This window comes from Calypte anna, chromosome 2 (genome assembly GCF_003957555.1).
Source record: "Calypte anna isolate BGI_N300 chromosome 2, bCalAnn1_v1.p, whole genome shotgun sequence".
Taxonomy (NCBI): domain Eukaryota; kingdom Metazoa; phylum Chordata; class Aves; order Apodiformes; family Trochilidae; genus Calypte; species Calypte anna.
In genome coordinates, this window is record NC_044245.1 from 5,552,781 (window position 1) to 5,573,896 (window position 21,116).

General features: G+C 47.9%; 1 protein-coding gene across 2 annotated transcripts; it reads left to right on the forward strand.

Moving 5' to 3' along the window:
- The first annotated feature begins 204 nt into the window (after window positions 1-204).
- LOC103536100 (cryptochrome DASH-like) lies at window positions 205-20,720 on the forward strand. 2 transcript variants are annotated; one of them, XM_008502228.2, is made up of 14 exons: window positions 205-519; window positions 650-822; window positions 2,473-2,566; window positions 3,735-3,865; window positions 4,660-4,808; window positions 5,161-5,249; window positions 6,969-7,042; window positions 9,246-9,335; window positions 11,120-11,199; window positions 12,158-12,217; window positions 13,603-13,760; window positions 17,149-17,268; window positions 18,215-18,391; window positions 20,029-20,720. In XM_008502228.2, the coding sequence occupies exons 1-14, from the start codon at window positions 469-471 to the stop codon at window positions 20,134-20,136; spliced, it is 1,554 nt and encodes a 517-aa protein (XP_008500450.1). In that variant the 5' UTR covers window positions 205-468; the 3' UTR covers window positions 20,137-20,720. The 2 variants fall into 2 exon arrangements, with proteins under 2 accessions (XP_008500450.1, XP_030301357.1); XM_030445497.1 differs by having other exon boundaries at window positions 20,032-20,720.
- The last annotated feature ends 396 nt before the right edge of the window (window positions 20,721-21,116 follow it).

Below are 21,116 nucleotides of genomic sequence, written 5' to 3' on the forward strand. Positions count from 1 at the left end.
CGGCGGCCGCAGGGAGCCGGAGGCGGGACGGCTCCTCCCTGGCGGGGCGGGATAAGGGGGAGCGGGGCTGGCAGGCGGGAAATGGCGGAGGGGGCCGGGCCGGGAGGAATGAGTTGGGCTGGGCTGAGGGGACCGGGCTGAGAGAGGACAGAACCGGGCCGGGCTGGGGCGGTCGGGCTGAGAAAGGGCAGAGCCGGACCGGGCTGGGCTGAGGGGACCGGGCTGAGCGGTTCGGACTGAGGAAAATAGAGCCGGGTCGGGCTGAGGCAAAGCAGAACCCGGACCGGGCTGAGGGGACCGAGCTGAGGCAAAGCAGACCCGGGCTGGGCTGAGGGGACTGGGCTGAGCGGTTCGGGCTGAGGGAAATCAGAACCGGGTCGGGGTGAGGGAAATTAGAGCAGGGTCGGGGTGAGGGAAAACAGAACCGGGTGGGGTGAGGGAAATCAGAACCGGGTCGGGTGAGGCAGGATGACGGCCATCTGCCTGCTGCGCTGTGACCTGCGTGCCCACGATAACCAGGTAGGGCCCGGCCGGTTCCCCCTCCGCGGGTGTTTCTTTGGCAATAAACCCGCCGCTTTTGGGCAGGCTGTGGAGGGATGTGTGCTGCGTGCTGCTCCCGGAGCTGCCACGGTCCTCTTTGTGTTTCCAGGTGCTCCACTGGGCTCAGAGCAACGCGGAGTTTGTGGTTCCCCTCTACTGCTTCGACCCGCGGCACTACCTGGGCACCCACTGCTACGGCTTCCCCAAAACAGGGCCCCATCGGCTCAGGTTTTTGCTGGAAAGTGTGAAGGACCTGAGAGAAACGCTCAAGAGGAAAGGAAGGTAGTTGGGAAAACGCCGTGTAGATAGCGTGTCGGGTTTTGTTGTCTTTCCCTTTTTCTGTACATGTTTGTGCTGTGAGCTGTGTCAGATCCTCTGGGCTCTGATGGTGGGTGATTTCAGGGAGGCACAGCCCCTTCTGTTGGATACAAGGTCTTCTGTTGACCCCAAGGGAGTGAAAAACCCCACAGCCTGTGTGATATCCAGGGTTTTGCTTTTTTGGCCTCAGATACCACTGATGGGCATCAGCCTTGAGCTCTTTGCCCAGAGCCCTGACAGCTGGGGACATGAGCAGCAGGCTTCCAAGATGACACTAACCCCTGTGGCATGTGTCCTTCCTTGTCCCTAGCAAGTTTTTCTTAGGAGTTGGCTTGAAAGAGACCAACATGGATCCTGGGTTGTGGGACTGGAGAGTAAAATTTGCTTGTGCCCTGTCCTGCTACACCCAGTCTCTTTGGTAGTCTAAACTGTGGAAGGAGGATCTTCAGGGATTCCTCCTTCATTATGTCTTCAGAAACCATAACTGGCGTAGACCAGGGCCTGCAGGGCTATATGCTGGAGAATCCCATTACCAGGTAACATCTGACTTTGCTTAGCAGGAGATGTGTCAGCCAGCCTGTCTTCTCCCAGAGTAGTTTAACAGTGGTAGTAGATGCAAGAGGAATGGCTCTGGGTTTGCCGTGGACTCTGCAGTGGGGTGAATGTTACAGGAGACTGAAAGAAGGGATCAGTGGGTATTTCTGCACCCACACCCTGCATTGACCAGATTCAGAGCTGCTTGGATGCTGCTGTGCTCTTCCCAGTGGCTGGTAAGAGATTGGTGGTCAGCAGTGAGAGATGTGTGGTTGTGAAGAGCCATGCAGAGACCTAAGCTCCATTTCCACAACCACAAAGTACCCTCTTAGTGTAATGGTAGACAAAAATCTCCACATCCAGTCTGTGGTATTCCCTATGGGCAGCTTGGTCTCTGCTTTTCTGTGGGGTGTAAGGGGAACAGTCCTTTCAGCAGCACTCCTTGCTCCTGCCTTCTTCAGACCCAGACCCCATCTTTGGAGAAAGTTTTCAGTTATGCTTTAAATTATTATTGCAAAAACACTGCATTGCCCTTTCAAAAAATTCTTCTCCAGTACAAGAGATCTCTGCACTCACTTCTGACCAACTTCCTCACCACAGCTTCTCTTTTGGTCTGGTGTCCTGGGTACACAGCTGGGCAGTGAGGTGAGGTTGCAAGGTGGGAGGGAAGTTTTGTTCACTCATGAACACAGAGCATTCAGAAGAAAATATTCCTCTGACTGTTCCCACATGAAATTGAAAAGGGGTCTGAAAGAGCAATTTTGAGTCTCAGACTCCATGTGTGAGGGTGAACAGATCTGACAGATTTACTTTTAGGTAACTGGGCTTTCTGCCCAGTCATATTTTCTAAAGCTTCCGGGGTGGTAGGAATGTGTTTGACACAAGCTCAGCCCCAGAGGCTTACAGACTCTGTTCAGTGGTTCCTAACAAATGTAAGCTAGACAAATCCTGTCTGTCTGCCTCTACTTGCTGTCTGTGCTCAGTAAAAAACTACTATAGGGCTGCCTAAGCCAGGACTTTTTGTACACATAAATAACAATAATACCAAACTTAATTCAGACCACTGTTTCATGTTTGCAGTACCTTGGTTGTGAGGAAGGGGAAACCAGAAGATGTGGTCCATGATCTGATTACTCAGTTGGGCTCTGTCAGTGCTGTGGCTTTCCATGAAGAGGTAAGGGAAATATTTGAGTGATGTTGTTCAAAGATTAAATGAGTTTGTGGAGGTTTCTTCTACAACAGTATGGTGATGCAGATCCTGTGTATTCAGAGCCTTTCTTGTCTGTGGTATGTTAATCTTGGGGAAGCTGGCTGGCTCCTGGGATGGTGTAGGTTTCAGGGGGGGAGTCCTTGCTGCATGACAGCAGCTGTGGGTGACTGATCACTTCAAGAGCTGTGGTGTCTTGAGGAATTTCCAACAACTGGCATTTTAGGCCAGCTGAGTCCATTTCTCCTTCTTTTTACATCAAGCTGCTTTGTCCTGATGCTTTTTTTGCCCTGGCAGCTAGCTGCCAAGGGACATATTGTGTCTGGTGTCAAGAAAGACCCAGGGTGGGTTGACAGCACCCGTGGGCAGTTGCCCATCAGTGTTGGAGAACAGGAGATGAGTCCAGTTCAGAGTGCCAACAGGGCTGGCATGGCCCTGACCCTGTTTTCACTGAGCTGACTGAGTGGTTTCATCCAGAGCCTGCTGAATTCACACACACACACACACACACACACACACTCACCACCCCCCAGCACTGCCTAATGCACAAATAACTCCAAGTACTCCTTTTCTCAGGCCTAAGAATTTTGTAACTTGACATCCTACACATCCCATAGCACTTTGTTCCATTCAGCACTACAGAGAACCACAGAGGATCAGCCAAAAGGCTTCATCTAACTCTCCAGCCTTTTTCCAGACAGTGACCAATAACAGATGCCCACAGGAGCAGGACAGTTCTGTAAAGATGTTTTTCCCTTGAATACTTTCCCAGCCTCCAAGAATCTGTGGCTCAAGGACTTCTTGAAACAGGAATGCTCTCCTGATATTCAGGAACACTCAATGGATATTTCTTTTACATACACTTGTCTGGTCACCTTTCCAGTCCACTCAGACTTATAAGATCAGAAATATCCTGCATCAAGGAGTTCCTTATTGTGGCATTGGCACTGCTAATGGAGAGTGAAAACACTTGTTAGGTTTGGCAGAGGGAAGCACTTAGAGACTATCTGTTTGCCTCTCTTTGAAGGGTTGAAGCCAGATGTGGAGATGAGGAGGAAGGGCAAGCCCAGGGTCTGTGTGCCTGCTGTGGCTGAGGCCATGCAGCCAGGCTCTCACTGCATTTTGTCCTCCCTAGGCCACGCAGGAGGAGCTGGATGTGGAGAAGGGAGTGTCCCAGGTGTGCAAGCAGCACGGGGTGAGGACTCGGACATTTTGGGCAGCCACCCTTTATCATCGGGATGACCTTCCCTTCAGGCCCATTGTCAGGTGGGCTGCTCTGTGGTGTCCCTCATCCACTGTCTCATTTCTTTCTTACACCAGGAGGGGTCTTACTCATCTGGTCCCATAGGGAAGGGACTCATAAATCCATCTGCATTCATGGAACAGTTCTGCCATGCTCATACACATCATAGGAAGGGGCACATTTGTACTTGTGGGTTTTATGCAAAAAAAACCATATGCATGGGGTTGTTCGACCATTTATTGAGGAACTGATTTCTTTTTGACAGTTTGGATACTCAGTCTGCAGTGCTGTGTCCTTGTTGGACTGGATTGCTTCATTACTCCACCTGGATAAATGCAGCTTCTTATGAACTCTTCCTGGCTCCCTCCTTAGGCACTTGAGGAGCAGTTGATGGAGCTGAATGATTGATGGAATCCCATAGAAGATGTATCATATAGAGCACAAGAGTCAGGCCCTAAAAATGCCTGAAAAGGCAGCAGGAGGTTTGCAGATTTTTACACTGAGTCAGAAGTTGGGTGAGGTGAATCTGACCATAGATTACCCCCCATCAAGACACACTTTAAATTGAAAAGGCACCATTTGCATCAGAGCAGAAAGAAATTGGGTGAAGGAAGGAACTTGTGATTGCTGCTAGCCCCAGGGGCACCTCCCTTTGTTGTGCCAGGCAGTGTACAAACATGCATCACTAATGTGTGCTTTCCCCTCAGGAGGGAGCAGCTGGGAAAGCTCATCCTCCATCTTTGGGAAGAATTTGGTGGTGTGTGGAAGGGACAGGGCAGCAAACTCTGGAGCTCTGACTGTCCTGTCCTCCCTGCAGGTTGCCAGATGTCTTCACCCAGTTCAGAAAAGTGGTGGAATCTCAGGTGAAGGTCCGGCCAACCCTGCAGATGGCAGATCACCTGAAGCCTCTGCCTCCAGGGCTGGAAGAAGGGTGTATCCCTACAATGGAGGATTTGGGGCAGAAGGGTAAGAAAACCTAATTTAGCCATAAAATCCCACTTAGAGACACCTCTTACTGAGAATCTTACATGGAGGCCCTTCAAACTGTGACTAAGCCTGTGTTCCCTCATACAGCAAGTAAAAGTGAAATCCCTGTGTGGAGCTGGGTAGAAAACATCCCCTCAACCACCAGTTTTTATTATGTCTGATGTGGCCCATGTTTCAAAGGCAGAAAGTCTTTTATTTGCCTAAAGCAGACATCCCTTCTGCTAAACATCTCTAGGTTTTAAGCTCCCTGCCTTTGAGATGCTTTCCAAAGGTAATGGTGTTTAAAAGTTTGTAAGGTTGTAAAACAAGGTGATGGTGTTTTATATGGCAGATCCTGTGACTGATCCAAGAACAGCCTTCCCCTGCAGTGGAGGAGAGACCCAGGCTTTAATGAGGCTGCAGTATTATTTTTGGGACACGGTAACTCTTACATTTCCTTGTCTGCATCCTCCTCCTTGTACAGGGCTGTGCAAGTGGGTGAGGCTGCAACTTCACTTCCTAATAATATTTCTTTGGCTCCTGGATAGCACTTTACAAAGGAGGGACTTAGCATTATTTCAGTTTTTCAGACAGACAAAATAAATAAAAAAGAAGTCATCCAAGAACTAGGAATGCAAGCCAAATAACTTAGGAACCTTGTTTAATGGCCATCCCTCTGAAGTCTTTTTTTTTTTCCATAAACTTTTGGGACCTGGAACAAGTTTTGGCTCCTTTACCTTGGTTTGCCCTTTCTACCATCCTGTCCCACATCATTAGCAATGTATTTTCTCCATTTTGGAGGAGTGAGAAGTGGCCTGAAGGGCTGCAAGTGGAATTGGGATGAGGAGCAACTGACTAAAGCTGCTGCCCACAGTTAAAAATAGTAGAAGGTTCCTAGTAGTCTGGTTTAAGAACTTGCAGTCAATAATTACAGTTACTTCTTGCTGCCTAGCTTTGGTGATGTTGCTGCTGTCTGCATTTTGCCTGTGCAGCCTGACCATTTTTGAACCTTTTTCTGGTTTCATTTGCAAACCTTTTTGAATTTAGACAAACACTTGCTGATTTCCAGCAGCATCACATCCCAGCAGCTTTTTTGGATAAAGGGAGTAGCAGCATCTCTCCATCTGAGATGGGTTAAGAAGTCTGCTGTGCCCAGGGCCCTTACTGGGACAGCCCCCAGGGAATTATTTCCCAGTGCTACAGAAGTTCCTGCATTCTCTTGCTCTTCCTTTCTCCGGTTTTATCTTGCTGAACATGATGTCACAGGGTGTGGAATATCCCTGTGGTCATTTGGGGTCATCTGTCCCAGCTGTGTTCTCTCCCAGCTTCTTGAGCACCTTCACCCTGCTCACTGGTGAGGTGAGGAGCAGAAAAGTCCTTGGGGCTGTGTGAGCACTGCTCAGCAGTTACAAAAACTTCCCTCTGTTATTAACACTGATTTCAGCCCAAATCCAAAAACACAGCCCCATGCAAGCTACGAATTAACTCTATCCCAACCCAAACAGGTACAAGTGTGCAAAGCTTCTGTTCTTGTTGGGCAGTAGAACCATCATTGCTGGAAAACCTGTTCCTTGGGTTTTGTTATGCAAATGTCTACCCTTGGTGAGCTAGAACAGCCCCTGAGCAGTTGTAACCTGTCAGTGAAGGGCATCAGAGGGTGATGGGGCTTCCTTAACATCCTCTGCCTTGTCAGGGGAGTGCTCAGAAAATAGGAAGCCTGCACCCTGCTGGAAATGTGGGCAGCCCACTGTGAGCAGGATTCTTGCATCTGAGTGCTCAGGGCTGTCAGATCCTGTGGTTCTGTGCAGCCACGTGGGTGAGAGAACCAGAACCAGTCCTGGTGCTTCTAAGGGGGGTATTGACCCAGAGTCAGGTGGGCAGCAGCATGGCCAGGGTCACAGTCCTTGCAGGAAGAAATATGCTACAGGCTGTAGCAGGGAGCATGAGCTGTAACACACATCCCAGAGCTATCATGAAAACTGCTGGCTTGATTAATTTCTGTGCACTGGAGGCAGTAATTAGGCAGCTCTGTAATCCTTGCAGACAGCCATGAGAGGGAGCCTGGCCCTGCCAGATTGTGCTGGCTCCAGTAGGAAATAAAACATACTTAGCAGGCTGGAAGTGAAGTATTGAAATCCTTTTTTCCTCTTGCTTTCACAGAACCTGGTTGCATCTTACAAGGAGACTCGGAATGGTTTGGTGGGAATGGATTACTCAACCAAATTTGCACCATGGTAAAGATTTCTGTTGTGAGGCTGGAAGCTCCATCTCTGCCCCCATCCCAAACTGATCCTCCCTGTCTTCTGAGTGCTCACTGGGCATGGGTAGGGTCTAGGTGTGATTCCTTTTGCCTTTTTTGTCAGGGTACAGCAGCCTTAGAGCTGCTATTTATTGCACTTCCAGACAGCAGTTCCCTGGGAACACTCATTCCTGCACTTTGGAATTGCTGAAGTGAAGCAGTTCTGTGCCACCAGCCCAATGTGCTGGGAGCAGCAGTGTGGGCAGAGCACAGGGGCCACAGACCACTTGTCTTCAGTTCTGTGTGTCAGGGGTGGTTGAGAACAGCCAGGGGAGAAGCCAATTGCTTGGGCTGCAGTAGAACTGGATCCAGTCCTGGTTTCCTGAGCACTGTGAGGCAAATCACCTCACTTCACTGCCTGTCAGTTTGTCTGTGGGGTGAAGACACACTTCTGATAATTCCTGTTCCAAAAGCAACTTGTTTGGGTAAACATGATGACTTCTAATTCAGGTCTAATTAGTCTCCAGTGCTGGAAGAGGCAGAGTTAATACTGAAACTGCAGCAGCAAAACCCAGTTCAGCCTAATGCTGAGAGCATCTGGAGTGTTTTACCGACAGAATTAACAATGTGAAACGATTTTTTGAGGCTATTACAGGTCACGGTCTCTCTTTAACTGGCTTTGTGCTTTACTGGTTGCAGTGCATGGCTCCACCTGGTGGCTCCACCTGGTGGCACTCCTAAAACGAGTGGTGCTGCAGAAACTGCTGGTGCCTCCACTCGTTTTTCCAAGCTGACCATTTGCCCAGACCAGACAGCTCTGATCTGCTTCCCTTTAAGTGCTCCTCGGTCAGATAATCAAAATCAGACTGGTTCAGATTGCAGCCAGTCATTCACATCTCATACTGGGCATATCTAAGTGTTGAAGCTGTTCACAATTAAGGAAAAAAAACATCTTCAGGCCCTTTCTTCCTGTTTTCCAAAATTCATCAGAACATCGTTTCCAGGAGCCCTAGTGGGAAATTGCAGTAAAATACATTTCTAGGAAAATCAAGGTAGAAGTTGTTCCTTATCACCCTTTGCCACGGGGCTGGAGTCTGCAGGCTCTTTCCTGTCTTGCACAGTGCTGATTTGGAACAAATGGAAGGAGGCCAGTGGGTTAAAAAGCCAGAGCTAGGTTTGAGTCCCTGATTTTTCTACCCAGCAAGTCACTTATCCCCTGAGATGCCAGGGCACTGCAGGAAAAGGAGCCCATGGCATATGATAAATAGGTTTGTAATGACAAGAGGGCTGTTGAACAGCTGGGACAGTTTGTGTAGAGGTTGACATCTGAGATCCAATTCTGGAGTTGTCAGTGGTGCCCCTGACTCAGCGCTGGTGAGGCCACACCTCAAGTCCTGTGTCCAGTTCTGGGCCCCTCAGTTTAGGAAGGAGATTGAGGTCCTGGAGCAGGTCCAAAGGAGGCAACTGGGCTGGTGAAGGGACTCGAGCACAGATCCTGTGAGGAGAGGCTGAGAGAGCTGGGGGTGTTCAGCCTAAAGAAGAGGCAGCTCAGGGGAGACCTCATCACTCTCTACAACTCCCTGAAAGGAGGCTGGAGCCAGGGGGGGGTTGGGCTCTTTTGCCAAACAACTTTCAACAAGACAAGGGGGCAGGGTCTCAAGTTGTGCCAGGGGAAGTTTAGGTTATATATTAGAAAGAATTTCTTTACGGAGAGGGTGATCAAGCATTGGAATGGGCTGCCCAGGGAAGTAGTGGATTCTCCGTGTCTGGAGATATTTAAAAAGGGACTGGATGTGGCACTCAGTGCCATGGTCTAGCAACCGCAACGGTGGTTCAAGGGTTGGACTCGATGATCTCTGAGGTCCCTTCCAACCCAGCCAATTCTATGATTCTATGGTGTGCTAAGTCACCAGCTGATTTTTGAGGCGAAACTTGTCACACTTGTGCAAAGTGACTTATCTCAGTAGCTTGAAAACTCCTGTAACAGTCAGATGTTGGGAGGGGGAGAATTTTAATTCTCAGATTGCAGAGTTGCAAAAAATTCATCCAACTTGACTAAAGCTGTTTGGCAAGCCAGTGGCATAACTGCAAACCAGAAGTTTTTCAGACAGCAACTCTAAACAGAAAACTGCTCTTCCACACAGACATCAAGCTGTCAGTCCAGCATCACACTCAGGACATCATTCTTCTGCTTTCAGGCTGGCACTGGGCTGCATTTCACCTCGGTACATCTATGAGCAGATCCAGAAGTATGAAAAAGAGAGAACAGCAAATGAGAGCACATACTGGTATGACCTTGCATTATCAGCATGGATTGTTTTCTCTGAAAAGGAAACTGGTATCTCACGCACAGGAGAGAGTTATTTGTTAGCTTTCTTAATGAATGTGGGTTTTTTTTCCTGCTCTTTGGTTCCTCTGGGCTGCAGTGCAGTTCAGTCTGGGTTTATTAGTCTGCCTTGGACATCCAGAGGCTTGAGGCACTTTGTAAGTAAAGATCATTAATACCAGCTGGCATTATTATTGGTGGGAAATAGAGGCACCTGATTTTTAAAACTGATTTCTGTAAATCACCATCATACCTTTCTGTACTGTTATTATGGGCTAGATGAGAAGGAATAAGAATGAAGGGGTTTCTCATGCCAAGGATCTGAACAGGGTTTGTGACACGTGGTGTCAGAAGTCCAGCAAATGGCCCTGTGACTGCCCAGTGCCCTGGCCATGACCACCCCAGTAAAGGGGAGCAGGGGACTGGGAAATGGGCTTAATGCATCCTGCCTGGTCACCTCTTCCTCACCTGCCTGCAGGCTGTCCTGAAGGTATCTGGGGGACAGCTGAGGTTCACTGAGTCCATCCCTGGGCTGATCTTGACCTTGCTCATGCAGTCTGATCTGCCCAGATCTGTGAACTGGAGCCTGGTAGAGGCTCTGATGCAGGTTCATGTTAGAGCCTGGCCTAACACTGGACTAGAATGGGAAAAAACCCAAACCACAAAGTTGGGGAAAATTCTAGGACTTTGGTTTTGTATTGGTTTGTTACATTTGCAGCATGTCAATCAGTGTAGTGGTTGGTGAAGAACAGGCAGAACATTGCCAACAAATCTGGCCCAAATATTCCATTTCATTAAAATTTAAATGTCAGATAAAATACTGACCTTTTGCTAGTTCAAGTGTATGCTTTTTTCTTTCTTTAAAGACAATTAAGAGAGGAAAGATTCCAAGAAATGAACATACTCATGTGTTTTTGTCTAATAGTCATCTAGCCTGCCTGCAGCTGGAGTGCCATGAGGATAAGAGCATTTTAAAGTGACAAATAATTATAAACAAGAAGATGTTGAGCTCCCAGTCCATTGCACAGTGAAGTCCAGTTTGTGATGGCTGCACATGAGGAACTGACTGAACCTCAGCACCATGACATTAGCTCTTAGCATTTGGACAGTGTCCTGGTTTGTGTAATCAGATTTTCCAGAAAGATCTTGTAAGCCCAAACATCAGTTGAGCAGAATATTTCCAATATGCCAGAGATCTGAAGCAGGTCTCAGAGGCTGAGGTACCATCTTTTTATAAGATGTGCTTTTTATAGAAGAGTTTTTATAAAAACATATCTATTTTCAGCAGGCTGAGCACCTGATCTCATGAGCTGGGCCACTGCAAACTCAGTTTTGAAAGGTGCTTTTAAGCTCCTTAGAAAGGTTATTGCTTAAATAGATGCAGAGCTCTTAGGAATGTGCTGACATGGAAGTGTGAAGCTGAATCAGGTCCTCACCCTGCTCTTTTGGAGGATTACATCCCAGCAGGGACAGCTGAGAAACAGGTTTCCTGAAATTCTGGAGTTAAGGAAAGCTTCCCAAGTGATTCTTGCAAAGTTTGCTTTCACTGTAAGCAAAGTGCAGGTGGGTAAGTAGGCTGGGGGCAAGAACTGGTGTGATGGGAAGGTATATGGGATTGCTCATGGGAAGGTACATGGGATTGCTCCTTGTGAATAAACCTCATGGTGTTAATGGTGGGTGCTAGGGAAGCAACTGAGTGCTTTTATCTGACCCACAGTGCAATACAGAGCTGGTTTTGTGTTTTAGGGTCCTGTTTGAGCTGCTGTGGAGGGATTACTTCCGATTTGTGGCCCTGAAGTATGGCAATAGGATTTTCTCATTAAGAGGTGTGTATGGATCCCTGTATTTGGAGAGGAAAAGGAGGGTATTACACCAGGGAAAGCCAGAGAAGGGGCTGTTGGCATTGTGTAGCACAGATGCTCTTCTCATAGCTCTTGTGTCAGCACCCAGGGATGTTGCTGGGGACTGAATGTCAGCACAGAAGTGCCTCAGTGACACCACGGTGCTGGACACTGTGTAGGCACTGAGACTGTTGTCCCACATCTGATTAGACAGAGGAAGTGTCATTAACACGTGTCACTGGGAAGCAGCAGCACAATAAGAGTTAAGATGCAGTTTCCTGAGACACTCCACCTTTGGAGAGAATCCAGGCTTTTCAGGCTTGCCCAAGTTCATCAGGGAATCTGGGACAGAGCAGGCACCAGCCTAGCAGTTGGAAGCTGAAGAAGCCACATGGGCCTAAACTTAGAAATCTGAGGAGACAGAGCTGAGTTATTCCTGCTGTCTCCATTCCACTGTCACAGACCCTTGCAAAGTCACCCCACTCATCTGTTCCTGCCCTACTGAGGCTTCTGCCAGGTAATTCTCAGTTTAGTATCTGCTACAGAAATAGATTTCAGATAAACATTGTCCTGGAGTAAAACTGGTAAGTTTTTTAAGAAAATAATGTCTTGGACCAGAGCACATCTCCTGCCACTTGTGAGGTCTGAGTAATTTTTAATTAAAAAAGAGCAAACACCAATAAAACAAAAAATCAAAATCCACTGGGGCTTGAGCATCCTCCCTGTACTCAAGATGCCCCTTTTGCAACACCTGGAGGAAGGAATGGATAATTTCCAAACCTTTGCAGAAGGTTCACAAACATGGCTTGTTTGGAATACCCCTGAGATGTAGCTTCTTCCTAACCTCTGGTGTCAACCAAGGTGCCTCGGGCTGTTATTATTTTATTAATATCTGCCTGCCCAGCATTTGTCTTTGTTAACAATTATTTTTTTTCCTCAATAGGGCTTCAAAATAAATACATTCCCTGGAAGAAGGACCTTCAGCTCTTTGACTGTTGGAAAGGTCAGAAAAAACCACAGGTTTGGCTAAGTGTGCTTTTGGTTTCCACGTGTCTTCATGCCAATGTGTGCCCTGACAGTCACTCAGCTTTAGGTAGGGGCCCTGACATTTAAACTGCTGCCCCCAAACAAGAATCCAGTCCCTGGGTTCAGTGTGAGTGGGGGATACTTAGCTGGAAGGAGCTGGGGCTGTTCAGCCTGGAGAAGAGGAGGTTGAGGAGAGACCTTACTGCCCTCTACAACTCCCTGAAAGGAGGCTGTAGTGGTGTGGGTGTTGGCCTCTTCTCCCCAGTGACAAGTGATAGGACAAGAGGTAATGGGTTCAAGTTGCACCAGGGGAGGTTCAGAGTGGATATTAGGAAAAAATTCATCACTGAAAGAGTGGTGAAGCATTGGAACAGGTTACTCAGGGAGCTGCCATCACTGGAGGCAAAAAAGGACTCAAAAAACCCTTGTGGTGCTTTGGGAGATGATTTGTTGGTTAAGGTAATGTAGGACTGATACTGGAGTGATGATCTTGAAGGTCCTTTCCAACCATGATGATTCTGTGGTTCTCTCCCAAGAGCACCACACAGGAGCAGGCCCAGGGAGTATCATGGATGTCCAGACTGGGTGATAGATGCTTTGTGAGATGCAGTTAGATTTCCCTGTCCTGGTGGAAGTACTGACAACCTGGTGGTCCCTTCTGTTTAGTGCCACACAGGCTGACCAGCCCTTCTTACCAAGTCTAAATTGTTCTTCCAGCTGGTTTTGGTTAGAAAGTTAAAACAGCCTTACAATATTAATCACATCTTCCATTATGCCACAGTTTTTAATACCTTTGCTTTTCTTTAGATTTTATAACTTTGTTGTGACATCAATAGCAAGCAGATCTCAAATTCAGATTTGGAGGGACTAACAGATTAAAGTATCAAAACTGATGAAACACAAACCTCTGCCTTTCTTCACATTAACACCATCTGTGTCCGTTTTCACACAAGTACAAAACATCTTTTCCTTAACAAAAGACAAATTCCTTTACTTTTCAGGTGCTGACCCTTGAGGTCTTGTCCAATGCATCCCTCTCTGCTATTAATCACCTCTCAAGAATTTTTCTGTTCTTGGCCCATTAGTATATGTCTGTTTCCCTGCAATCCATCTGATGAGTTGTTGAGATATTTTTCTCTGGCTTGTGTTTTTTATTGCCCCCAAATCTCCTCATGTTAATTCCCAGTATAATTTCCTATTTCATTCCCAGTGGATCTCTGTAGCCTCACACCTCACTGAAACCTCTCCTTGCCACACTGCACTGCTTTCCTTGCTTGGATGGCTCTGACTGCAGCACCACAGGTTGGTTTATCAGTCTCCAAAAATGTCACCACATCCCAACTCTGGCTTTTGTCTTTGCAGAGGGGAACACGGGGGTTCCTTTTGTCGATGCCAACATGAGAGAGCTCTCTGCGAGTGGCTTCATGTCCAACAGAGGGCGGCAGAACGTTGCCAGCTTCCTGACCAAGGATCTGGGTCTGGACTGGAGGATGGGGGCAGAATGGTTCGAGTACCTGCTGGTGAGACTGAACCCTTTGTGTGTCTTTTGTGTGCTCCCTGGCTGGAGTGACAGAGAGGGGGAAAGGTACAGAAGATGATCAGTAATTTTCAGGCTTATCTATGTGCATGTTTGTGCTGCCTGCATGGTGTGTACTTCCCAAAGCTCAGGTATGAAAATGGGAGTTATGCCACAGTGAAGCTGCCATCAATAGAGATGTAGCCAGGGAGTCTGCAATGATTTTGATCCAGTGTGTAGAGTTTTATCCAGATTTGTCACACTTGAGAAAACTTTCAAGAATAAATTAACATTAACAGTGCTCTGATTTGCTCACCTCAGAGGCTGAGGAGGAGCAGAGCCCAGAAACAGACCATTAAAAAAAAATACATTCTGACCACTGAAGCTGTTGTTGGCACAGAATCTTTGCACTGGTGGCTGTGGGCAGGAAACTCATCTCTGAGCAGCTTTGCTTGGTTGCCAGTATCTCTGGTGATGCTGATGGAGAGATCATTGGTAGCACCATGCTGAGCAGTGAAAACTGAGGCTGAGGAGGTGAACTGGCATTTGTTCTTACCCAGACTGAGTGGTGCAGACTGAAAAAACCCAAATATTAGTATCAGCCTCACAGTAAACATCTTTTCTACTGGTAATCAGGAAGCTTTCTACTCACTAGGATGTCTAGGGGTACAGAAAAGTCTTTTCACTATACAATTAAAGGAGAGTTTTTTTATCAATGTCAATTTTTTTTATCCTCCTTGGAGTTGGGCTCTGACATGGCTTTGGCTGTAGAGATCTTCAGAAGATCTGAGTGCTTTTCCCTTTACTGTGCCTCACACCACTGCTTTGAGCAGTGATGGCTCACACAGTAACACCATGCAAGGATTTCTGCAGGATCTTTCAGCAAAGTGTTGGTAGCTCCATGCAGTGATGCTTGTCTAGATAAGAGCAAGAGCCACAGACACCCAACACCAGAGAACTTCTACTGGAAAAGTGGTGGCCTTATACTTTATACCCTGGGTGGAATATGGGATCAAAAATCTTACCTTGAGTGCATTTCCTTTGCTGTTTCAGTGGGTAGAACAAGGTAGCTGATCCCCTGTGTGCCCTAAGCTTTGTAGCTGTGAATTTCCAAGCAGGGGCTGCATTTCAGTGTGTGACACACAGATTCACAGGGATATCTGCATGTTCCTGCCTTGCAGAGAGTGAGCCACTAGGACTCTTTTGGATGTGTTGTAGCAGCTGGGTTTTGGTGGCATCTGTCAGGTATGGCTTTCAGAGCAATTACAAAGGTGACTTCATTACACAGAAAGTGCAGCTTGCTTCATGCATGGGCAAGCCTTGTACTCAGGGTCACATCTGATGGAAGCTTTGGAAGATCTTCCTCAGACAGGAGCTTGATTCACTTTGCAGTCAGACTCAGAGGACCATGGGACATTCCAGGTCCTGTTCCCCATGTGAGAAGAGCTGGAAGGTCTCACACTGGAAAGACTCCCTGGGTTACTTCACATGGTTGTTGCCAGCCTTGCTGGAAGCAGGATTGAGCACTCTGCACTAACCCTCTCATCTCAGCCCCAGATGCTGAGCACCACTCGTAGGCTGTGGTGGCACAGGGTGCTCCTTCTGCTCTTCTGTCCCTTCCTTTCAGCTCGTGTCACACAGAGCTCAACAGCTCAGGTTCTTTAACTGAGTGGCATCCCCAGAGTAACATTCTGAAAACATCCGTTTGATGGGGGAGAGGTGTCTATGGAATAGCAGGGGCCAGTGTGGAACAGAAACTGGTCTCACTTGCCTCCAAAATGTGAAAGTGATGGATTTTCCACCTCTGAAAATTCCAGCAAAGCCCTACAGAGTGGTTGTGTGTGCACCAGATGGTTGAGGAGACTTCAGGCAAGCTCTCTGCAACTCTCAGAAGCCAAGGGAAAGGCCAGAGACCTCTGGTGTCCTGAACTGAGAATATCTCAGCTATGATTTCATTTGCCAGGGTCAGGCCCCAAGGAAAAGGGAGAAACAAAAAGAAGAGAATGCCAGGAAGGGGCAAGGCTGGGGGGGAAATGAGCTTGCCTCCTCCAGGCCCCCTTGGATTTGCCCTCACCTCCCACACATGCTTTCCTGCACGTTACTAGCACAATCAGGCCTCTGATGGCATCTTTCTTCTCCTCCTTATCTCACCCTCTGGAGGAAGTGCTGCTGGGAAGGGGAAGCTGGTGCCCAAGGAGCATAGCTGTCTGTCTGTCTGTCACCTTGACCCCAGCTCTCCCAGGCTTTGCAGAGAAAGAGAAAGGGGTCTTGTAGAGCCCCTTCCTCTCTGCCTTCTGCACTGGGGCACGTTGAGCTCCCCACTTGGAGTGGCTGAGATTTGGGGAACAGCACAGTGTGGAGTGGTTGCTGCAGCTGCAGTGAAGGGAGATCAGCACTGAACCTGCTCAAGGAGGTGTTTTTGCAAAGTCTGCTGCAGCTGCCAGTGCTGTGGTTTTGCAATCCAAGCGCTGCTAAGGACACCCAGAGATCCCACACCCTATTTGCTCTCACTGCCACACCCCTCCTGGACTAGGTTTGGATTGTCCTACAGCTGGAAAGCTCCTGAGACTGGATTTAACCCACCCTGCCCAGCTGAAGAGCACTCTGAACCATGCTCTGCTCTTAGTTGTGCCTGTTTCAGGAGACATTTTTCATAAACATCCTTGAGAGTGTTTTATTTGTTTACATGTGGAGCAACTGGATGATGTGGAGCTCACTGAGTAGATCACAAGAGCTCTCATGTTTCCTGTAGTAAAGGAACTCCTGCCCAGTCCCTGTGAGTTGAGGCTTCTTGCCTGATGAAGGTTAAGTCTAGCAGGGAAAGAACTGCAGTGTTTGCACCCATTTCATCTTTGTGTGTTCTGTGTGGTCACTCCATAGAGCCTGAGTTGGGCTTTTCTCCCATCTGCCCAACAGGATCTCCAGAGATAAGGTTGTTGGTCTGTGGTTTCTGAGTAACAGGTCAGGAAAAATTTCCCTCTCATATTTGAAGGGTAGTGGATGACTGTTGCTTGGAATATAAACACTCAAAAGCTTGGGCTGGTTGTCATGAAGTTAGCCAGATGATGGCAGAAAGAAGAAGATTTCTTTAAAAAAAAAAAAAAAAAAAGGAATTTGAACATAATGGATATTTTGGTTGGTCTTTACCTGCCTCACTGACCTGAGGATTAAAGTAGCCTGGGAAGCTGATCCCAGCTGTAGAAAACCACCATGCAGCACGGTCTTCATAGCCAGCTGGCTGTACCTGCATGGCAGACCTCTGACTCCCCCAGTATGTCCAGATGGATTCCCATGCAGGGAATTTTCCCCTCGAGGTACGGAGTGGATGGGGAGAAGATTCAACAAGGGGCAGCATAACTCTTCTCACTGTTTTCTCCCTCTCTGTTCCCAAGGTGGATTATGATGTTTGCAGCAATTATGGGAACTGGCTGTACAGTGCTGGTGTTGGCAACGACCCACGGGAGCACAGGAAGTTTAACATGGTTAAACAGGGCCTGGATTATGATGGCAAAGTAAGTCTGGTTTGGCTGTCTTAACAATGAATGGTGCAGCAAAGCACAGGTGATAGTTTCAGGGCACAGAGTAGATGAATCTGCTGTGTGGACACTGCTCCAAAAGCAGTTCTGTGATCTCTGTGCTAAAAATCAAGCAGGTTCCTCATTGCTGTACAGGAAGAGCTGATGTTTACAGGCTGCTGGTGCTCTGTGTGCCCTCCCTGCCCTGCCCCTTGGTCTGTGTGGTCAGTGTTTCATCACCATTTCTTCAGGGTCACAACCACACCCCAGCAATATCTCCCACAGCCTTTTCCTTGAGTACAGAGCAGATTCTTGGAGAGCTCAGAAGTGGCAAGAGAGACTTGAGCTCCTCACATGGCACCTTGGGAGTTAAATTGCCCTTTCCACCTGATTAGTCAGTGTTCACATACCAGATTACCTCTTCCCACCCTGTTCTTTAGCTCTGTGGCAAGCTGGAGGTGTTGCCTTTCAGCACTGTAGCTGGCACAGCTCTGCAAGGAGTTAAAAATCAGTCCTAGGAGGAGAGACAGCAGTGGGGTTAATGGGAGATTCAAGGGCAGGGGGGTTCATGTTGTCAAACACAGAGGTGGGTGTGCAGCTGAGACAGTCACTCTAGTCTCCTACACAGTCACTGGGAAGAGAAAAAGGTCTTCTTGGGAGTGACACCATCTTATGATGTCCTAAACAGGAGAGGTGAACTGCACCAAAGAAAACTCCCTCTGTCTCCACCCCACTGCCTGCAGAGTGAGCCTGGGAGGGGAGCTCCAGTATCCATGTCTGTGCTTAGGCACTGATTCTCTGCAGAGGGTTTAACAAGAGGGGCTGAGGCCTTTTCTTTACCTGGAAATCAGTCTTCTTTCTTTCATGTGAAGAAAGACCCTTTCTGAGAAGCACTTAGTGGTTGTTCCTGAATGGATCCCTTTCCTGTTGGTTCTCTTTGCAGGGGGATTACGTGAGGCTGTGGGTCCCAGAACTACAGAGCATAAAGGGAGCAGATATCCACACCCCTTGGGCACTGAACACTGCTGCTCTCTCCCAGGCAGGAGTAACTCTGGGTGAGACCTACCCACAGCCTGTTGTGACAGCTCCAGAGTGGAGCAGACACATCAACCAGAAGCCTGTGAGTAACTGGGAAGGTTCAGATGGGGTTGGAGGGCTCTGGGCATTTGCTTTGCATGCCAGAGTGGCTGTGAATTCTGCTCTTCTTTCTCTGGGATAAGGGGAAAAAATGCTTTAATGCAAAGTCATTTTACCTGACAGCAGAGAGTGATCCAGCTTTACACAGGGACTGTGCAGCCTGGGTTATTTAATCATAGAATTTTCAGGGATGGAAGGGACCCTAAGGATCATCCAGTTCCAACTCCCCTGCCATGGGCAGGGACACCTCCCCCCAGCTCAGGTTGCTCAGAGCCCTGTCCAGCCTGGCCTTAAAATCTTCCAGGGATGGATGGGGCTTCCAGCACCTCTCTGGGCAACCTGTGCCAGTGTCTCACCACCCTCATGGGGAAGAATTTCTTCTCAACATCCAATCTAAATCTCCCCTCCTCTAGTTTGAATCCATTTGGCTGTGCCTGTCCTAAGCTTGGTCTGAGGCACAAGCCCAGCTATTGATCTCCTGGCATTCAGACTGCTACATTGTTAGTGCATTTCCCGGTGATATTTTTGCCAGGACCAAAAAGCACCTTCCAGAACCTTGTCCAAGCACCATTTGGGAGTACACTGTCACAAAATACAGTCTTGACAAAGCCAGTCTACACATGCAGACATAAACTGAGCCAGGCCAGTTGGCTATAGAGCTGAAGAATGAACCCATGGATGTTTTGTTTACCAATTAGAGGTACCTCTTACTGAGGTTTTTTCCTTCTGGTTATACACAGTGCCAGACATGAGTGGAGGGATGGGGTGGCTCTGAAAGACTCCACTGGCCTCATCCTCACACAGTGCAGACAGACAGAAGGGAGCCAAGGTTGATGTTCCATTTCCATACTCTTGATAGATGGAACTCCCACCAGACGAGTGAATCCAAACTGGAGTCAGCAAGACCAGTAAATAAATACAGGGACTGGCCCATGCACTTGGCTTTTTGGGTGCACCTGCCTTTTAGAATGGGGATGGATTGAGATAAGGATCTTGTCAAGACTTGTATCCACTAAAGAATGAAGCTTGTCTGCATTTTGGGTCTTAATCCCAAGGTGCAGTAACACATTTCTCAGAACAGATTCCTTTGCCATGAGTGGGAAGTTCTGCAGAAGCAAAGTCTTCTGCTTCCAGCCATGCTGTTGAAGGGCCTTGATTATTACTCCTCTGTTTAAGAGTGCATCTGAGATCAGAGGGATGAGTCTCTGCAGGGTTTGAGCCAGTGATGAAACTTGAACCCAAAAAGCTCCTCTGTCAGGCAGGAGTTCCTTTTTTGATCAACTTTCCAGCTTACCTGGGGCTCTGTAGCCTTCACTGCTGCATTGTGTTTGTGAGAGGTTGTTGGTCCAATGTTACTGAGGCCTGGAGAAGAACTTCTCCCCTCAGCCCTCCAGACTGAGTATCAAAATATCTTTGAAAATACAATCCCACATCTTACTGGAAATCCTGGTTTCCCAAGTCCAAGCCTAACCCTAGGCTCCCCATCCTTCTGCAGAGTTGGGGGCACAGGTGCCACATGCACATTTTTCTGATTAATAAAGCTGCATGTCAAGGCTGCTTTGTCAGCAGATTCTCTTTTCAGCATGGGTAAATATCTCACTGTTCTTCTTTCCTTTGCAGCAGGGCAGAAGTCCTCATCCCAGGGGCAAGAGGGGACCTGCACACACACCAAGGCAGCACAGGGACAGAGGGATAGATTTTTATTTCTCTCACAAGAAGGATCTGTGATGGAGGCTGGAGAAGTGCTCTCACTGCTGAAGATGCCAGGAGAGTTGTTAAACTCTTTGAATGAAGGCAACAATAGAAGTCTGGACACAGAAAAGTTAATTAGGGCCCTGCCTTGTCAGTGTTCCCAGGATGAGGAGCTGGATGTGGATATTTGGAGGCTTTGTCTTAGCATGGATTGTGGTGATTATTGCATCCTTTGGTTTTACTTTGGTGCTTAGGGCAGGTGCTGTGAGCAGTTTGCATTTTGCTGCCTTCCAGTGCTGAGGGGCTGGATCCCATGGGCAGTTTTATCACTCTCAACTCTGGAAAGTCCTTTGGTTGAAAGGGGCTGGCTAATTCATAATAATTAACCAAAATGCCACGGCCTTTCTGTTAGGAGGGGGTGTGGCTGATTTTCCAGTGCCTCTTGCTTTCCAGTGGTGCCTACAGCTGTCACAGCTTCATTTCTACCTCTTCACAAGCCAGAGCAGATGGTTTATGTGGCAAGTGTGCAGTCAGAACTCTCTAGTGAACTTCCTCATGCTAATTTTTCATGTTTTAAAGCATTAAAACTACCAATCACTGTGTAATTAAAAGTTTTGCTACTGAAATATTCTCTCCTCATTTCCAGAGAGATTCACAGATTGAGGCTTCAGAGGACATTCTTTTACTGTGTCTTCTTCAGTACTTCGGAAAAACACCAAATTCCTCTAGAAAATGGCCCTGGAGACCTTGCAGCTCCCAGGTTATTTTTGGTACCAGCCCCAAAGCTGAAAACTCTTCAGTTCCCAGATGAGAACTGTGAGAACTCAGCACCAAACCTCAGCCCAGAGCAGTTCCCTGACCATTTTCAGCCTTTTGGCTCTATGCTGAATGTTGTACTTGCTGGAAGAGTTTGGAAATTTGGAGAAAGCCTTATTTGTGCTGTTGTGGAGCACTGACACCTGATGGAGAGCCCAGGTTTGAACTCCTCAATCCCTAAAGCAGCCCCCTCAGTCGAC

Excerpts from the sequence above, each read along its gene's own strand:
- LOC103536100 (XM_008502228.2), top strand. The coding sequence starts at position 469 with ATGACGGCCATCTGCCTGCTGCGCTGTGACCTGCGTGCCCACGATAAC. Across the intron at positions 12,218-13,602 it reads GCTCTTTGACTGTTGGAAAG|AGGGGAACACGGGGGTTCCT; the intron begins GTCAGAAAAAAC and ends TTGTCTTTGCAG. Across the intron at positions 17,269-18,214 it reads GCCTGGATTATGATGGCAAA|GGGGATTACGTGAGGCTGTG; the intron begins GTAAGTCTGGTT and ends TTCTCTTTGCAG.